Source organism: Schistosoma mansoni, chromosome 1 (genome assembly GCF_000237925.1).
Source record: "Schistosoma mansoni strain Puerto Rico chromosome 1, complete genome".
Lineage (NCBI taxonomy): Eukaryota > Metazoa > Platyhelminthes > Trematoda > Strigeidida > Schistosomatidae > Schistosoma > Schistosoma mansoni.
The window spans coordinates 9,267,032-9,288,568 of record NC_031495.1 but is presented as its reverse complement, the minus strand read 5'-3'; the positions used below and the strand labels follow the sequence as shown (position 1 = coordinate 9,288,568).

Genomic DNA, 21,537 nt, shown 5'->3' with positions numbered 1-21,537 from the left:
CGAATGTTCGGCGCTTTAACCGGGTTGGTGGACACGGAAAGTTCACCTAGGGGAGTTGGAAAACCCTCATTCCGAACTAATGGTGCACACGGGCTCCAGTATCCTGAGGGAACAAATGGAGTATGAATCAATCGTTGGTCACTGGCTACCATGAGACTGCATCTCCTCACGATGCTCCACTGCCTTGTGCATCAGATCTTTAGGTTGAGGGCTGCGGATGTGTCCCAATAAGAAAACCACTTGCTTCAGTTTGGGCACCTGGGCAGTATCACAGCCCTCACACAAATCAAATGAGATTTGTGAGGCGCATATTTATCTGGTACTTCCTTGTACCAATATTTATGTGTTCAAATAAATAAATAATAAATTGTATTTTCAAAGTTCTTGTCTACCCGAAGAGTCATTGGGCTTCCTCACTTCGTCGGTGAGGTAACTGAAACCACTGGGATAAGTGAAACCTGGTGGCACAATGAAAATATAGAAACACTACTCAGTTAGTCATTTAATCCTAATCTGGAACTATTGGACACTGCACACTCTTATAACCATTGATTGTTGCTGGGATCTTTTTGTCTTACATAGCTGTAATAAAATTATCATCAGAATTTATCTCCACCCTTAGTGTGGAAATGGTATTAGTTCTAAAGAACGTTTATTAATATATCGTATTGAACAAATGATTATCTATTTTCGAATGAGTTTTAATTACACTTCGTAAGCCACACCAAGAAAACCTTCAATCTTACTCTGTTTTTTTACAACTTTCTACTGTTCACCAAAACTAATTTAGACAAAAATCAACGTTTTAATTAAAGACTGTTATAAGAAAGTTTACGCATGGCGATATTGTGGTAATAAGCGTTAATTTTTTATTAACAGGAAGGCCTAACCTGCTTATTTACTTACAGATTGAAAGTGAATCTCCAGGTATCTGAAAACTGAAATGTAGATTAATCTTAAAAAGAGAGAAAGATATTATTCAAGCAACCTATTACATTAACTGTCATATGATACACCCACGTTTGTTGAAGTATTTGTGACAAGAAAGTCAATATTAACATAAACATGGTGATATAATAAATTTCTTCTATAGTCAACCCCTTACTAAAAAGTATTCAACCGATCTTTCGACATAAAATGCATGGGCCGTTTAAAAATAACAACAGAGTATTTCAGTGTCAATCGACACATCCACACGTTTATATATGAATTTGATTTTACAACACCCACAATCTTTAGATACAAAAGTGCGTAGGCAATTTTAAACCAAATTTATAGGTTAACTAGATTGGGTTTCTTTACACTAACCAATCTGTGCTTTATAAATAAATTGGGAAAAACAAAAACAAACTACTTTTAACACAGCTTCGATTGCTTCACTTATTCTGAGGACATAAGTTGAATCATAACTTTTTAGTATTTCGGTTATTTGGATACAGTAGTGTTGCTTCTTTGGATTTCGGTGACGACAATCATGGCATCACCAGACGTTGGTATGGCGTATCACACACCTTCTCAAATAAGTCCTCAGAGTGGTAATATGACAACATCAACTAAAGTGCTCAATCTTTCGAGGGCCCAAGTCAACTTGGCTCAACCAGCATATGGTGCTTATCCAACATCAGTATCCCCACAACAATCCACTCCGACAAATGCTTATAATTATTCAAATCAACAAAGTCAATCACCCTCATTTTATGCTTATCCTAGTCAGACAGGATTTGAACAACCTGATAGCAACTTTAATAAACCAGGTTTTCAAAATTTTGCGCAACCTCAAGTTTTTACAATTGGTTCTAATCAAGCGTCTCAAATGCAGCCAACTCAGTATCGACAGCAAATTCAACAGCCTCAGCAACCGCAGCAGTATCGAGTTATTGCAACTCCTTTGCAAACTACAAACATGGGGCAACTAAATGCTTATCCTGTAAGTCAGAGTAATTCGCAACCTTCTTACAACGCTCAACCGAATGTCATTTATTTTGGTCAGTCTGGACAAACGCAGCAACAATTACCACTGCAACAACCTTACCATCCAGAAACACAACAACAAGTAGGTCAGGTGATATATGCAAGACCAGCCAGTCAGTCTTACGCTCCTCCAGGAACTGCCTATCCAACTCAAGCACAATTTACGCAACAGCCTGACACAGGCACATTATCTTTTCAACCAACCAATCAGCTGACACCTTCGTCCCAGCCAATCACTATTCAGCCCAATCATCAGGTTAATCAAACAACCCAGCAGAATTTTAATCAGGCATCAAGATTCCAACACGTGTCAAATCCTATACCATCTTCACAAACTCCACAGTTCCAAGTGCAAAATCAACAAGCTTATTCTCAAATTCAATCAAAACCTCAACCAATAGCCCAACCTTACACTTCACAAACTAATTTTAATCAGATTGAACATAAACCAGCACAAGTTGCACATTCCACTTGGAGTGCACAGACTAATAATAATCAAGTGATTGATAACAGAGGAAAACAACAACATTACCAACAACAGCAACAACCAGTTCAAACTTATCAACAAGTTCAAACTAATCAATTAAACACACAGAATACTTTACCACCTATTGTATCTAGTCAAGGATTTGATCAACAAGTACCTAGACGTTTTCCTTCTGGTGATCAGTCAAAACAAATTAAGGTCAAATCACTGGTAAGTAGTAGTACTGAATAAAATTTTGATAATTAAACTGCATTTAGATTTGATATTTTTGATAAGTCAACGCATATCAATCATTCTTTATTGATTAACTGTAAATGATAAATAGTTAATTAGTTCCACAGGTACTACTCTGTAAGAGAATTGTTGATATTCTTGTTAGTTAAGAAGGGAACAGAATATCAATTTTGTTCAAATGAATCATTCTATAGTTATTCTTTAGAAAATATTACACTAACTTACCTTTGTTAGTAGTTTGTCAAGTAAACTCAAACTTTAGGACGAATTATATGATTACTAGTGAGGAAGGAGTCTAATGATATAACAAAGATGATATCACTTTGTAAATGAATACCACTTAATAGCTACTTTTATTTAATTGAATAACCTTGTGTGTTTTATGATCATTTGTAAAATAGAAATTTGACAAAGTTATATTCAATTAAAATAGAGAAATAATTACTTACTTACTTGCTTATGCCTGTTACTCCCAATGGAGCATAGGCCGCCGACCAGAGAAATATTTTTTCTGGTTAGCGTTTTTTAAAGGAGTAGTTTTCTACGTGATGGGGTTGCTAACCCAATGCCCAACCCTCCTCCTTTATCGGAGCTTGGGACCGACAGTAGCCCCCGGAGGAGCTACAGGCGGAGTTAGAGAAATAACTAACTAATTATAAAATCCACTGTAAAATAAAGGACTAGAAATGTGAGGCTTATTAGTTTTACAAGGATAGTTTATAATAGTGTAGATTATTCTAGATTGATTTTAGTGAAAGTTTATCTTTTATTAACTCATGTAAATATATATTTTAGTCAACACACTTCAAAATAATTATTGGTGTAGGGCAGTGAAATGTCACTGAGCTCTAGCCAAATCATTCAGCAGTTGCGTCAGTGAATATCAAACGGATCATCGATCCCTGTCAAGGTCAAGGACAATCAACGCGCATTAGTTAATCGTACGCCATGAGCTGGCCCATGCGGCAATGGTTTTACTTTCGCTTGTATCTGCTTTAACTAATATGTTTCTGTAACAACGTCCTTCGTGTTGTACAGTCTTCAGAACATCTATAGTCCCTTAATACGTCGATGGGGCAATCCACGTAAGGTGCTGACCGCGAAGTGTGACTTCGATGTTAGTTGGTTCGTCACCATTTCCGTCTAACTCTAGTAGGCCCCCAATAATTCGGCATAGATCACCTACGTTGATGATCGACACTGGCATAAGTGGATAAACAAACTGATGTTATGCTAAGCACTGTGGACATTTTTTTTGACGATATTTACATATCTCAAATAACTATATTTTATTACGAGAGTGCAATACATAACTAATTTTATGGAACATGATTCGCTAAAAGAATATCAATTATTTCGTCATAAACTAGTCACTTTTATGATCTAACGTGTTTGTTGAAGTAGTTTAATAGCTTCGGATAATCGACAAATGCAACTATCTAGTTGATGTCCAAAATTACTTTGTTGTAGGATAATTCATGCAAAGAACTAGTGTTTTTCGTTGTTTAGTCATTTCGGTTGCATCATTCGTTATGTTAAAGATTTATCATAACAAAATTAAACCTCATTTAGGAAGTAGAAGATTGTTGAAGCTATGAAGCTATGAACATTTTTTCTTACAGTATGTTTGTAATTGTGTGTATCTACATTACTGCTATAAGTTCTACAACATGCTATTCTTTAATAAGGACACGTCTGAAAAAGAGAGTTGCCATCTAGATATTTCAACAAGTTATACTTTTTGTTTGTTCTAATCCATTATGTCTATTAATAACCTAACTTATTCAGACATATTTATGAAAAGTTTACAACCTTTCGCTGTACAACTTACAAAAAGTTCAATCATAGACATTGTGGTGGCTGTCAATATTCACTGAAATGAACGAACATTGATCAGATGTCGATTCTTGAATATTTAACATCTAACTGGCGATCACTCAATATCTATCGTCAGGATCGACTAAGGAATAAGGAAAGGAAACTTGTTGAAATACATCATCAGTAAGGACGAGTTTAAATTAAAAACGATTTATCAATATGGTAGAATAGCCCCACAAATATGTTGACCGAATCAATATCATAAATCGATTACAAGCATGAAAGGACAATATTCACTAGTGTGGTGTTGTCGTAAATGTCATGTACATTTTAGAATTTTTATAACAGTTTTACATGTTTAAATAGGCGAATTAAATGTGCTTAATATTCTGCCTAAATAGTCTAGCAATCAATCTAATTTCATAATCCTTTACTATCAGATTAATCTATCTCCTTGTACCTCATTCATACGTGCTGTTGCTGGACTTCTATCACAAACTCTTCGGGTACCATACCACTTAGTTTCTGTTGCTTTCCTAACGCATTAATCAGTTTCCATACTTTCGAGAGAATAGGATTACTAGTTGACTAAAGCCTCTATGCTGTCCCTCTACCCTATTTTCTGTATTGAGAATATTATCATAATCAGGACTATGGACACTCCAAAGTACGCTTTGAAAAATTAGATCACTATGAACTCCGTGTCTTGTTGGTTCGCCGATCTAAGTGTCTTTAGAATAATTCGTGAACACTGATTTTTACTTTAATCCCTACGTAGGATGTCAACTCCGTTACTGTCACATGCAGCTGTAACATCTGTGACTAGTACAATAGCTATTGCTGTCAAATGAGTTCTGCAAAGGACAATTTTCAACTGTAGTAGAACGTTGAAGGTATAGTGATTGATGCAATCTCCGATATATACATTAACTCAAGTGGAACAAATAACCATTTTGTACTGAATTTGAATATATTTTTCGAAATACGGATAAGACTGAGTATTTGTAATCAGTCATAATATTTGATGAATTCAAAGTTCATTCAAGTAGTTGAAGGAGCACAGATACGAATTCGTATTTTTTTTGGTTATCAAAATATAATCCAAAAGAATAATCGTGTCAAATTTTGTAATATGGATTGTCTAGATTTGAGTAAACAATGAAGGCGGGTTCCTAAATGTTTCATCGATGTATCTATGGCGATATTTTTCCAAAATTTCGACATTCTAAGTTTTAGAAAATACCTAAATGAATTTCCTCTCCTATCCACTATCCTGTGGAAATAAATTCTCCCCTCTCACATTTGTCTCGTATTCAGACAGCGAATTTAATACTGCATCCAATAAAACTAGATTTGGTAAAAAAAAGCCTGATGGTTATATCACGCGCTCCAAATTGTCTACTTCATCTGATTCGCAGATACAAATTGGACTAAAACTGTATATGACAGATGAGTAGATACCATTTTGAAGTGTCACTTCTGTTGGTTAAGCTGCTTGAGATTGTATTTTACTGACTACTTATTTTGTATCTACCTTAAGCTTTATCTGAAACATGATTATGTTCCTTTGCCTGTTTTGCGATGACCTCATGATTAGCATGGCACTACTGTTACGTCCTTAGGTTTACGTTTACTACGAATACGATTGCCAGATTCAGAAACCCGTATGTATACTACCAACTAATGATGCATACACCCATACGAACGGCCTAAAGTCCAGATTAGTCCTTTTCCCTCTAGCCCTGCCTGTTAAGTTCAGAACATCAGACTCAGCCTCCGCAATATGGATTATATGTTTCAAACATACTTGATTACATATAAGCCAAACAGACCACATCACACCATAAATAAAAGATAACATTTGTACAAGATCAAGCCAAAAAGTGTCTGTGTTTGTGGAGACTGTAATTAATCAACTGGGCATAACTTAAGAATAGTAAATCGTATAGTAACAGTCTATAGGTTTTACCTCTTATATTCATCAATCAATATTATTTCTCTGATTATGTAAATAAATTTAGACTATCAGTTTAAAGTTCATATCCATATGAACTGCATTAGTAATGTTTAAGAAATAAGTAAAGGGATTACTCACCAATTTAATTGTTTACATATATTATATTCTTTTATAGTTTCGGTTAAATATGGTTGATTAATTCGTTTATATTTTTATAGACAAATATGTCTGAATCAAAATAATGTAATATTGCAAAAATATTCACTGAATCAGTCACTCAGTCACAACGTAGAACTTCGTACGTACCTACATCAGTTCGAGTTGCCATACCACATTAACACAGAGATGCAATACGCACAGGATGCACATATGGCCAATAAGAGACTGATCAGTTGAAGTCCTAAATAACAATGGGAAGATTCAGACAAACAATACCAAGTGAATTTAAAACTTCACCCCATTGCACAAGCAAGTGGCTATCAAGACTCAGTAGCTGAGTGGATGACGCTATGGCGTTCGAAGCGGATGGTACTGGGTTCAAGTCCCAGAGTAAACATCAACTCTGAGATGCTGGTACATCCAGCTGACGAGTCCCAAATAGGACGAAACGAGCATTCTGAATTCCACTGCTAACCACTATCCATCTTTGCTTATATACCAGTGAATACTTATATTATTAAAGTTATGTTCCATGTTAATGTAGACAGTTATTATGTGGTAAGGAAAGATTTACAATCTAATAGTCGTAACACTTGGTGATGTATGAAAAGGAGCTGAAGAAAATCTAGATATAGGAAATTATTAGGGAGATGTCATTTGATAGTTCAGGACGGTTTAGAAGTTAGGAATATGCATATTTTACAGAATCACATTCATTCCACTCATAAATTGCGTATGAACCAGTTCTGTTTACGTAAATGTGATTTAATTCTTTTTTGTACACTAAAGTTGTGAATGTTTTTAAAAAATATGATTCAACTGATTGTTTTTGTTTTGATTTAGCCAATGCGTAATTCAGTTAGCATAGATGGTATTGACTCGTCTGGTCCACCACAGTTTGTTGTTCATCCTGTAGGCCAACTAACCATAGCAGAAGGTGAACCAGCTAATATAACTGCACGTGTACGTCCGGCTGGTGATAGTACATTAGTTGTTGAGTGGTATAAAAATGGCAAGCCATTACCAGCAGGTATGTGGTTGTATTGTAAATCCTCATTATACTATGTTCTAATTTATCATTAAATATTTATACATATCAGATAGATTTATTATAAAATTCATTTGATAGAATATTTTAAGTGTATATTCTTGAACAATAGTATCATGACCTTCTGACATACTGTTATCTTTGTGTTGTACTAAGGTCATACAATCATTCATTTCATACGGACCATTTCTTTAATGTTACATTTTATACACTTACAACCTTATAATATTGGCGTAGACCTGAAAGGCTTAAGCATGAAATTTATTTTCATTTCATACGGTCAATAAGTCAGCTATAAAGGAGCTGTCTAGAACTTGGTATGCATGTACATTGGTCGAAGATAACAGTAGGAATGCTTTTCTTCTACGCTTCATATTGCCTGTCTGAATTAACAGATTTAAGAAATATATGTATCCAAAAACACTCTCAAATCTAACTTGCTTTATTCCGCTATTCCCTAATGCAATCAAGTCTGTGAAAGTATTCGAAATTAATCATGGAAATGCATTTCATCATTCCTAACTGATATCAAGTGGAGTCAACAACAGGCACTGGGACTTCACACCTGTATGTCAGTAGAAAGTTAACAATATGGAAACCGAAGAACGTGGAAAGTGTGTTTGGAAAAGAACGAAAGCAATCAAAAAGTAGAGATTTATGAGATGACAATTAAAACTCAGAGTAAGAAAAATATAGCAAATAAATATAGAAAAACTATTGTGACAAAATTTGAGTCGTCTCAATCGTCAGAATTTAAGTTTGAGGAGTATAGGAAGCTGGGGTGACTTCATTAGACCTGGCTACAGGAAGTCTCCAGCTGATTAACTTTGTTTTGAGTAAATCGACTGATTAAAAATTTATCTACGTCTTGAGATGCAAAGAGTTCCTCTGTTTATTAATTCGATAGAAAAGTCAGTAGTCACTGGACAAGTAGTTGATTAGGATATTGGAGTATCCTCGTAAATCCTCTGTTCTGGGAGACAAATAAAGTGGGGACATATAAGAAAAAAAATTATTATTAAGTATTTTGTAGATCATGATTAGGTCTCCGCTAGTCTTTCTATACGACAAGATGAGTAAGTTTTTTTGACCAACCTCTCTACAAATCAACCTAGCTATTTTTCTTTGTACCTTTTCTATCATTATACCCTCCGTATTTGTACATGAGAAATAAAGTTAGCACATGAGTTGATATTGGAAGGTAGTCAAACAATATCGTGAATTGATTGAACTTGGACATGTAAACCTCTGAATCCTGGATCACTGGTTTGGAGGTTAAGCGTTCACGCGCGAAACCACAGATCCTTTATTTGATCCCATGACGATGGTTATAGTTGCTTTCTAATGATTAGTCACATACCAAGACGAACCAGCTGTCAAGTGGTTCTTGATATACATATTTGTAAAATCTCAATGGTTGAATTTTAAGTAAATTCAACTTTTTGCTTGGCAGTCTGGTCCAAGCTTTTTCAAGGAAATATAATCAAATATCAAAATTATCGAATATAAATAGATACACTGTTCTTCAGTTAACTGTACAATAAACAGTTGATCCAACTATGGTAAAAATGTTTAAAGTACATATTTGATATAGTGTGTATGACACATATAGCGTGTAAGGAAAAATTGTGTTAAGATAGCAAACTGTGTGAATCCTTTTAAATGGATCAATATTTCATATTACTAAATCTATATTTTCTCTTTCTTTCTCAAGCTTCTCGTTTCACAACGACATTTGATCGAGGCTACGCAGTACTCGATTTTCTATACATGAATGAAGATGATAACGGGGACTATTCCTGTGTAGCAACGAACAGTCAAGGACAAGATCAATCAAGCAGTTGTCATGTGACGTGAGTGATTATAATCGCCTTTTTTCAATGATGCTTTTGTTTCTTTTTCCACTAGCGTTTTTTTGCTTTACATGACAATGAAAGATGTTACAGAAATGTGTGGTAAAACCAAATATTGATAACATCATCACAGAGTCATACAACCAGAGTATTTTTTTATTATCTTGTAATTGTCAGAAATAATCATTCAGTTGGTTACTAAACTGAATAGTAATAACCTGCATATTTTGGTTAATTAAAAAAACAACTGGTTGTCAAGTTTCAATAAAAGATCGTTTTACCGTTTATGAGACCTAATGGTCTATTTGTATTGGCACCAGAGAAGCAAGCGCCATTTCACCGTTATGAAAGTTTGATTACATGTAATGTGTAAATTACTAATTTCTTGGTGGTAGAACTGTCTTTGTTCACGCTACTCATCAATTAAGTATTATGAAACAAGATAATTCAATGAAAAATGTCAGTTTCATCAGGAATTTATGTGGTCATTGTGACAATTGTTTTAAGGAATATGTACAATTTAAGTTCTATTTTTTGTTTTCTCAGAGGTCGTCTGTTCCCTTTGGATATTATGCCGTATCATCAACTATTCTCCACTAAAAAATAAATTCCTCAACTTGTTTATTTTCAGTTTAAACGCTTGAACTGATATTCGTTTTGTTCAGAAGATGACGAGTTCTTAATTAGGGACACAAGACAGTTAATTGCTTGATGTAATATTATATTATCTTAAAACAACAAATACAAACGTTCCCAGCACACTGACCACATTGATGTGTTTGTAAGTATGATTAACAGGGTTTAGACCTGATAATTTCGAATATTCCAATAATTAGAGATAAATAATTTTCTGACGTCTCATGGTTTGGTGTAAGTTACTTCTTCCGAGAGTACATGAGTAAATAACGGAATCAAATTACCACAAGTTTAAGTGGTACAAAAAAGTAAAGCTAGCAATATTTAGCGCAATCATGTCAATACGGTCAAGGTGAATTTAGGCAAGACATTGTTTGTATGTGTTAGTAGATGTGAAAAATGTGATAGAGTATAGTCGAAAATATGTGTATTGTTGGTGTGAGGTGTGGATAGATTTAAATATAGTATTCTGGATAACTGGTCCAAGCTGCATGGATTGTGGACCCTTTTCTTCTATTGAATGCAATAGGATTTAGCCAGATATATGAAAACTACATAATTTTTCCAATCTAAAGCATTTACTTACCCATGTTGGTTACACATATCATAGATTACACAGAGAAGTAAAAATCGTAAACAAATTGAAGGTTTCACATTATTTTTATTTGTTTTAACGGGATAAGTAACAGTGAAATGATTCATTTGTATTGATTGTCTGAATCTTCCTACTGATGTTTAAGATTGCAATCGATCAGTCTCTTTTCATATAACGGCGTTCTGTGCGGATTGTTTCGATATTGCCTCAGGTCCAAAAGTTATTAGTGAAATGTTTGTGGAATTTTACACAATGTCGGTAAACTCTATTTATATAGGTGATCATTTTTTACGAACAATCAACCCTGGTAGGGTAACTTACTATAAATGGTTTAATGTAAAAATTATAAAGTGTATTCAGCACAGCGTTTCCTTGTTAAACTTACAATATACAATAATGTTACAATTTATTTTATTAAGATGAACCAAACCCATCATTATGTATACTGGCTTATTACTGAGTGTTCTTTCTTGAAATCAGACGATAAGAAAGTACGGATACATGAATGTTAGAACTTATCGTTATCAAGTAATGAGGTTAGCTGGAATACCTCAACGATACACAATCATTAGGTATCAAATATTAATCTAAAAGCAGCTCACTTACTGTGATATATATATGAATATCAAGGATTTGACCTCTAGTATGGTTTTGGTTGACTAACACTGAAGTATCTCGTACTAGGAGTAAAAGACTTTGTCTGATGCTGATTTCTCCAGTCTAAAGTATTATCTACAAACTCGGCCGAAAGTTCTATTTTCGTTAATCGAAATACTGCATTTCACTTTCTTGTCAACATATTTTATAGTTTTATATTATAATGGGAATATTTATTTAGTTGTTTGCAGTTATTTCAAGTAGTATAATAGAGGGTTTGTGCAGTTTTGGTCAATCATTTTCATTTTTTAGCTTGTGTTCACTGAAACTTTAAATTAGATAGGGTAATCGGCTGAATTGTTTCATGAGTTTTATTTTCTCCTTAAAGTATCACTCATGTAGTTTCCGTTTGTTAGTCCTTTTTATTTTTTAAGTAATTATAAAACATATAAGTTGACTCTATTTTATTTATACAGAATTATACCAGAAGAGGGAGTTGTCACTGAAACTCAATTGCCAGAAGAATCTATGATTGCAAATCTAGCTATGATGGAAGATCATTTAGTAAGAAATGGACTAGATCGAGCTAATCGTTATCATGACGATATACGTCCAACAAATCCACCAAATTTTCTTAAACCACTTGCACCACAAGTTGGTCTTCGTGAATCAGCTCCAGCACATTTCGAAACGTGTGTAGAACCCACAAATGATCCTTCATTAACAGTTGAATGGTATAAAGATGGCAAACCTGTTAGCATGGGTAGGTATAATTATACTTTTTTATATCGACTGTGCAACGCAAATGTTCAAAGAGATTAAAGTTTTATTTCATTGAAACTTCTTTTAGTTGTGAATATCTACGTATAATTATCATTAAATTAAGAAAGTGAAAAAAGAGTTTGTGTCACAGGTCATATCATTGATCACGAAGCTCAGAACTCTAAGTTTATGCCATTTATCAATCATTATCATTTTGAAATGATTACTTTTAATATTTGTTTTCTAACTTTAGCTAACACAATCTATCATAATTAGAGTTAGCGGAGAAAATCCTTTTTTAATGATAGTTTATTCATTTAATGATTATTTAGATTTTATAGCTGTCTCTCATTACGATCGTTGATGATACGAACGTCGAACTATGTACTGAATTAAAGAGATTAAAATTGATTAAAACAAGGAAACAGACTACTGAACAAATTTGTCGTAGATGACATATTTTTCTTTATTACAATGGAGGGTTTGTGGAGATCGTAGTAATTTTTATTGGTTGAATTCATCAGTTGACTAGGGCTAGATCACCAGTGAAAACCTGAAAGTACTGAACGGCGGTTTCGTCTTGGTATGGGACTACTCAGCAGTACGCAACCACGATCCCGCTCGCAGGACTCGAACCACCGACCTTCAACACTCAATAGAATATGTTAATTTCTAGCAACTAAATCCTTTGATGAATTTACATAGTGAAAGAAAAGGAAGTAATATGAAATAAAATGAGTTCACAGATCCATTTCACAGCTTCTTACCAGATGTATACACTCTGAAAGTACATTTGTTAATATAATTAGAAACAATCTGTTTAACATACTTTAGTTTGTGCAGTTTAGATGAATGTTAGAAATGTAAATAAACGAATCATAGTTATTAGAAGAATCGGATACAAAATGTATGAATGAATATAGTTAATATTGACATGCATTTCTATGGTGAAAAGTAGTAATTTAATGATGAGTTTCCAGGTACAGTTGACGAAATAATCAAAGCGGCATTGATATAAAGCATTCATGGAGCTCAGTTGGTTTCAAAAAACACCAAGTGTTTGTCATACCGCTTAAAGGTAAATCAGTATGCGTTCGACGTCACCTCTAATTGTATTTATGATTTAACATGTACTTGAGTCAGTAAGTATATATGAAGGACAGAGAGAAGGATTTCTACTTGGTTTTCTGAAGATTATCTTAGGAATTCATGCCTGAAAAGCAATAAGGTTTTCACACGTGCAACTGTCAGGTGTATTTTAGATAGTGAACATGGAGCGAATGTAAGTTATGAATTTAAAATAATTAACAAACAGTCGATACCAGGTTCACTCCGTCTTATAGAAGCAGCCACTATCAAACATTTCTGACCAGACGGAGTGTTAATCAAATAATCTTTTTTTAACTCTCCCTCTTTTTGCATCTAATATTTATTTCTTACATAATGTTATTGATGCTCACATATTGATTTGCTTTTCTTTCTCATCATGTTTGATTATATGATCAACTATTAGTTTTATTAAGCTTACATAACTTCCCTTATTTCGATCATGAGCACTAGTAACTAACACACCACCTCCTATGCACTGAGTTACCACTCTAACATAGAAATACATGTCAATATTAACTATATTCATTCATACATTTTGTATCCGATTCTTCTAATAACTATGATTCGTTTATTCACATTTCTAACATTCATCTAAACTGCACAAACTAAAGTATGTTAAACAGATTGTTTCTAATTATATTAACAAATGTACTTTCGGAGTGTATACAGCTAGTAAGAAGCTATGAAATAAATCGATGACCTCATTTTATTCTGCATAAACATCATTATCCTTGCACCATTTATGTTTATAATAAGTTCTGTTGTCCAATTTTTTTCACCAAGTCAGTGTTGATCAATTTTAATGAAAATATTTATTCGTCTGTGAATTGATTAGAATCATTTTACGAATAAAACATTTGGGTTCAAACATGAAATATCATCCCTTAGACAGTTGATCAAAGTAGAATAGACTGGTGTACTGCATTCTGTATCAGTTATAAATTAACAATGCTAAGAAATATGAAATTTTCCTAGCTCAAATCACCAAATGATCTTAGCTTGACTACCGGGTCTCACAAGTGTGTCGGGTTTTAGATAGTTATCCACTGCAGGCTATGGACGAGGGTTAGGTAATTTCACAAATTGATTGAAATTAAACATGTACACCAATTAGATGTTGGTTTAATGGTCTGGAGGTCAGGGGTTCACTTTCGAGACCTGACATTCTGGATCCAATCCCTGAGGTGGGGTCCCGGATACTCTCTGCTGAGGAGTCTCATACTGAAACGAAGCGGCCATCCAGTAATTTCAGGTGTTCATTGGTGATCTAACCAATGTCAGTTTATATTCATTTGGTATTGTTTGGTTGAATGTTCCCATTGACGTTTACGACTGCATTTGATCAATCTCTTATTGCTCATATGTGCAACTGTGCGTATTGCTTCGATATAGCCTTATTCAAAATCATTATAAGCAAAGGTGGATAGTGGATAGCAGTGGAGTCCAGGATGCGCGTTTCGTCCTATTTGGGACTCGTCAGCTGGATGTACCAGCATCTCAGAGTTGTTCACTCTGGGACCCGAACCGAGTACCTTTCGCTTCAAACGCCTTCGCGTTATCCACTCAGCTACTGAGTCTTGATAGCCACTGGCTTTTGCAATAGGGTGAAGTTTTAAATTCACTTGGTATTGTTTGGTTGAAACGCGCGTCCTAGATTCCACTGCTAGTCACTATCCATCTTTGCTTATAATGTCAGTTTATGATTTAAACTGTGAAAACTCTACAATGTCTACAAATCTCTTTATACGAAGTATGAACTTGGTAAAATCATGTCCGTTAACATTTATTAGTGAATTTTCTTTCCTATGTTTTGCCTTTGTTTAATGTCTAGTCATTAGAAAAGCATATTTGGCATAAATAACTATGCTAAAATGTAGGGAGGTCATAATTTCCTGTTTTCAGACCTGAAAATTGATCAAAACCGTTTGTTCATCACTCTCGTTCACTTTATGAACATAGTGTTCTTTCAGAATTGATTAACACAAGCAACTATTTATTTTCATCAAACATTAAACACTTAATTCATTTTATGAAACATCTTTTATATAGGCTGTCGTTTTAATGCTGTTTTGGACCGGGGATTTGCTATGTTAGATATTCATTATTGTTATCCAGAAGACAATGGAGCATACTTCTGTGTAGCACGTAATGCAGCAGGACAAGTACAAAGCAATGTGGTTGAATTACAGTAAGTAAATAATGTTTAAGTTTTCATTTATATGAACATGTATGGTAGATGACGAGACTAGTGATTTCATTGATTGAACGCTTGTGTTTGTTTTTAGATTGTTAAATAGTTTTACAACTCAGGAAACTGATACCCTTATAAAACAATGTGGAAAAAATGTTGTCAAGAAGAAAACGATAAAGTTTATCTCCAGATCTAATGGTGTGGATTGTTTGGGGATATCTAACCTGGAATTGATAAATACTGTGAATAAAAACAGTGTATCTGAACTTCAAAACAGAAATACTAGTTTAAGCATAGATGATATTTCACACTTCCAGTTTGTTCAATCCACACTTTTTTCCACTTTGTGAGTTACTTATGAATCATGATAAAAACATTAAATTTTTCAGTACAACGTTTCACAAGGAATAAGTTCTTTTGTAGACTAACATGATATTTTGATTAATAGTTAAACGAACTGCTGTTTATCTGACAATAACGTCTCACTGAACCCTGCAGTGCCCCGAAGATCTTCAATGCTATGATTATTTGATTCAAAATGTTCTAAATGACTATTGTTTCTTAACGACTTTATTCGTTTTACTCATTTATTGAAATGTAAGTAATTTTCAGCGCGGTAGCTCATAATCAGTATATTTACGTCCTGTGTCAGTAACTGTTCTTACAATCCTTCATATAAACTACATAACCCTATTTATTTCACTTTGTTAATTCTGCCAATGTGAAATTACTGGAGAAATCAAGTGGTATAATCTGTTGACAAGTGAATGATTCCAATAAAAATGTTATATTTATTATTGTTATCATATCTTATAATACCGCCCCCACCTCAATTTATATTACAGATGTAATGCGGATGAACATATTGTCACTAGTTCAGTATTATCGAAAGAATCAATTTCATATCTTCAAAGTTTGGATGCTTGGGAAAGTGATGCCATGGCAGGGTAGGTTAAATAAAGAATTTAAATAATATAACTGTTATATTAACTTGTTAATATATTCTAATGTACACCAGGATCAGTGTCTTAGTCCTCATTGTTGACTTCACAATGAACGAATGATGTTAGTAATAGTAATGAAACATGTGCCCTACTTCTTAAGTGCACATAGATTATGTCAACTAACTACTTTAATACAACTTAAATTATAAAAAATTCGAATAAGAAAGTGGCTGCGATGTATGTAATTCATACATTTAATTTGGAAGACAAACGAACAGAAATATATGTGAAGTGGGAAAGATGGAATGTCAAAATATTAGTCAATACAAGTGTCAATATAAATCATAATGGACAATGCATTAGATAAGGTAATATCAAGAGTACGGACAAACACACATGATACATACAAACGTATAACCACAAGGGTACAAATAACAGATGTATGTCTTATGATGGTCATTTTTACTAATGATTAGAACAGAATAATTAGGACGGTAAAAATGATTCCGTAGTTATATGCTATCTGAGTTATCAAAATCTGCCTGAAAGTTAGAATAGTCCCACACGGGTGTTATATAGCAGCAAAGCCATTATTGTGTACTGTCTTCCTCATACTAGGACGAAAAAGTTGTTTAATGCTGACTGATTTTCGATTGTGGTCTAGCTACAATCAGGTGGTGATTTAAAGTCTGAGAAAAATATGAGTCCCAGATAAAGTAAATCATTGTAAATACAAATAGTATCGTGAAATGATTCCAATAGGCATTTAATTCAGTTATAAAGAAATATTACATTTTGGAATTTGTCTGGGATAATCTCAGTTTGCTTCTGTGTAAAGAAAGATGCATCGAGAATTAATCTTTGTAATTTTTGATGCGTATTTATGCATATATGTATATTAGATTATAACGCGAACTAGTTGACTATATACACGGTGTATCGTGAATCTTCCCGTCGTTGATGTAAAGAACTTTAATCGATCGTCGTCTTTTTACATTTATACATTCTGTGAGCATTATGTTGAAGTTACCATTGAATCACGAGCACTTTGAAATAGATTGAACGATTGCGGTCCTTAACATGAACAACGGGATAATTTAAATAACCCTTACATACTAAATAAAATCTATCCCCATTGAACAAGATGGTGATTATTTGGACCCAGTAGATTAGTGGATAACACGTTGAGTGAACTAACATCCGATTTCTGATATAAACATCACCGTTGAGATGTAAGCACATCTAAAAAAAATGCACGACCTGCATTCGACTACAAGCCACTGTCCAACTCTTCTCATAATGATTTTAAGTTCCTGTTTATAAACTGATAGAAATAAAAGTTGAGACGAAAAACGAAAGAAAGTCACAACAAGTAATAGCCACACACAATGTTCAGTTGTTTTCTGAGCTTACATAAAGAGAATTTAGTAGAAAAGAAATGAAATTACTGTTTGGTAATTGAATGTATATGAAAAACTTATTTCTTTAACTATTTGTTTGATTAAATATAAAAATGGTCGAGTAATACCGTGAATTATTTGAGGTTTGACTTGTGCACCACTGAATATTGACTCAGTAGTTCAGAAGTTCAAGACTTACCATGAGCCCCGTTGGTCTTGATTTCGGCCCCCTGTGGTAGTGTCGTGAATGAGCACTACTGAGGAGTCACATATTATGATGAAGCAGCTATCTAGGACTTCCAAGTTTCTTCCAGCTTGATTTACCTGTACATCATATTTGATGTCCCGATGTGAATACCTACACAAAGCTGTATATCGATTCAGCTGACGAGTTCTAAATTAGATATAACGTGCATCTTGGGTCTTGATTCTAGCTACAACCCATCTATTCTATAAAAAACTTATGAAGAATGACTATATTTAGGCAGTCCTCACAGGACATACATAAAGCCAATATATTAAGGTCAAAATTCAGTCAAGAATATCACCGAAACATGAGAAATGAAAATCTTTTGTAATGATATTGTAAATTATTTTTATTATTGACATTTAATTCCCTCATAGTTATGATACAGTTAAAAGAGATGAAGAAGAACCGCCATGTGCACCATCATTCGATATTCTCCCTGTTGCTGTCACTGTCACTGAAGGTTCGCCAGTTAAATTTCTTGTTAAAGCAGGTGGTTATCCAAAGCCTAAAATATTCTGGTATATTAATGGGGAATTGATAGCCTCGGTAAGTCTATAAATGATTAGACTTTTATTATTTAGTTCATAGAAGTTTTGAAATGATAGTCAGTGTATGATAATGTTTAAGTTTTATTTACTAGACAGCTTTATATTCTTTTAGTACGATATACTACTAGTTATAAGATAATATGGCCGACTAATAATCGAGAGCTGTGCCATAATTAGGCCGGATACCCAATCAATATGCTATACACAGAATGGGATAATTTTACATGAGTTACACGATTCATGTCCAAGTATATGGAACCTGAGTGTAGTCTAGACAATGTTCATTCAACACAAAGACAGTCAACCAACAAACATCTTGCTTCACTAGCCCATACATGAATTCATAACTCTACCTAATTTGCATCTTAACAATTCGATTACTTAATTTTCTTTGTGCTCGTTTTATTAATGTCATACTGTTGGTTTTAAAAGTAATACTGAACATTTATATTTAGTTGCCTAATTTCAAACTTAATTCATATTTAATAGTTGAATCCATTAGTCGATTAAAGGTGAATCACAATGGAAAGCCTAGAAGCACTGAATGGCTGTTTCAACCTAGTACGGGACTCCTCAGCAGTGCGCATCCACGATCCCGCTCGCGAGATTCGAACGTCCTGGGTTGGAGTCCCACACGTGGGATCGTAAATTTTCAACTAGTTTTTTTATTAATGCTCTACACTAATAAATAAGTTTGATAGTAATGAATGAAATCGATACTGAATAGATGGCAGTTGATCTACTTAACAGTCTACTTCATTATTTTCGCTGAAAATAGTAATCGGTTAGAAACTCAACAGAATTAGATCCCACAATGAGACCACATAATCAGAATATTTTTAAGCATCTCTCAACAATCGTATTATTTAAGACATCTGAGAAAATAAATTGATTTTTATGAGATTCAAGCATAAATGTATGCTGAATAATGAGAGTGTATTTCAAAACTTTTCATTCCCAACTAGAAGTAACGTTGTTCTATACTGTGACGATGGTAACTTCGTAGTGATGACATGTAGTAATACACATTGTTGTCTGATATTCAGATCACTTCTGAAAGGTCATTTGGTAACCATAGGTGGTGGTGCGAAGAAATTAGATCATGATAGATCTTCTGTAGGTTGTAGATGTTTACACCACAATTGGTCAAAATATAACTACCAATTTCATATTGTTTATCAGAAATAAATCAGTTTGAAATGTCTGACATACAACCTGATGAGAGTATAATCCCATTTCACTAGAAAATCTGTGCCCTAACGATCACTGTTACATCATATTGACATGTACCAACTTAGTCTGGAACATTCTTTAGATTAACTTTGACCTCTGAAAATATCTAGACGCTCACCATAGTGTCAAGTCACTCAAACGGGAGACCGCGTTGGGACAGGATTCTGAGAGTTTGATCTATACTTAGAATGGGACATCATAGCATTCGTCATCATCCAATTTTTATCCTATAAATAAAACTATTTACCTGTTATGATTCTATAAAATTCATTTAGTATGGGTCAAAGCTAAAAGCAAACTTTTATGTTGAAATTAAATTCTTATCTTTGTCTTGACAGTAATTGGGACCTGTATTTTATATGTATATTGATCATTAAGATTTCGGATTCTATATGATAACTTTAAGGTATCAATTAGGTTGTTCTGGAAAAAAATAGTGTATACATTTAATTCAACCAACTAGTATGTTAAAGGTTTGCTTTTTCTATGTCAGCTACGGAAAATTATGAGTATAGGTGTCTATATAGCCCCTACAAGTTGAAATAAATAATATTAAGTTATTCATCTTGAGATGATGGTGAATATTTGTAGCTCAAGATCCAAGTGTTCCAATTGTTGTATTCTCTAAGCTGAATAGTTTAAGTATGAAGCAACATAGTTTGTTGTCTCTACTATTGTAAACTTTATCATTATTTAATAAGTGTTAATGAAGTGAATTATGGACATTATTAAGATGACCTCGTTCACTGAAATCAATTTCTAACTGATAAGTTAATCGCTGTTCACATTGACATAAATATCAGTTTGATTTTGAAGCTCATGATTTCCAGTATTGCTGTGGTGATGCATAGGATAACACGATAGTAATAGAATATTTACTGAGTAAATGTCCAGCTGAGAAATTAGTTCTAGTTGAACTTAAACACATATACTAAAAGCATATATATTAATGAACAACATAAGGAAATATGTCATTTTCAATACACAGAAACATACATATCAATGTAAACCATGAATTTTCATTGTTCCCTATCACTTGTTTATCAATAGTCTGGAGGTGGCGGAAATTGGAGAATATTTCAAGATGGTGGTATTAGTAATTTGGAATTTCATCGTGTTGGTACACCTGGTGAATTACATATTAAAGCTGTTGCAAGAAATAATATGGGTGAAGCTGCAGCTGAAACAATATTAATTATTGAACCACAATTAGATTTTCGACCAGATCTACGTCATGTTGAACCAGGTAACTGTAATGAACATTAATATCAAATTTTTGCATTTTGTGGAAGTCAGAATCTTGTTTACTTTTTAAAAACAAATAGGATCTCAAATTCATTTTGTATTGTTTGTTTGAATCTTCTCATCGATGTGTTAGGACTGCAACTGGTCAGTCTCTAATTGGCATATGTGCATACTGTGCGTATTGCCTCGATATAACCTTAATTCATAAGCATTATAAGCAAAGATGGATAGTGGCTAGCAGTGGAATCCAGGATGCACATTTCGTCCTATTTGGGACTCGTCAGCTAGCCACTATCCATCTTTGCTTAAAATAGGATCTCGTTATTTGATCATACTGTACAACTTTACTTAGGATGAGTTTAATGTAAAATTACTTTTTCCCCATAAATTAATATTTTTATGTCATTTAGACACTTCACAAAAGTCTAAAGGTAGAACATACCTGATATCATGTGATAAGTGAGACTAAATTTCACAGGTCAATGAATGAACTATAAGA

At 33.7% G+C, this 21,537-nt stretch overlaps 1 protein-coding gene across 1 annotated transcript; it reads left to right on the top strand.

Moving 5' to 3' along the window:
- Positions 1-1,369: 1,369 nt before the first annotated feature.
- On the top strand, positions 1,370-21,059 carry Smp_197080 (kettin/titin-related protein; the record flags this gene model as incomplete). Its single annotated transcript, XM_018793174.1, has 8 exons — positions 1,370-2,668; positions 7,470-7,656; positions 9,389-9,527; positions 11,832-12,118; positions 15,277-15,415; positions 16,264-16,365; positions 18,387-18,558; positions 20,844-21,059. Exons 1-8 carry the CDS (start codon positions 1,475-1,477, stop codon positions 21,057-21,059), a joined length of 2,436 nt encoding a protein of 811 aa, XP_018647713.1. The 5' UTR covers positions 1,370-1,474.
- Positions 21,060-21,537: the final 478 nt, after the last annotated feature.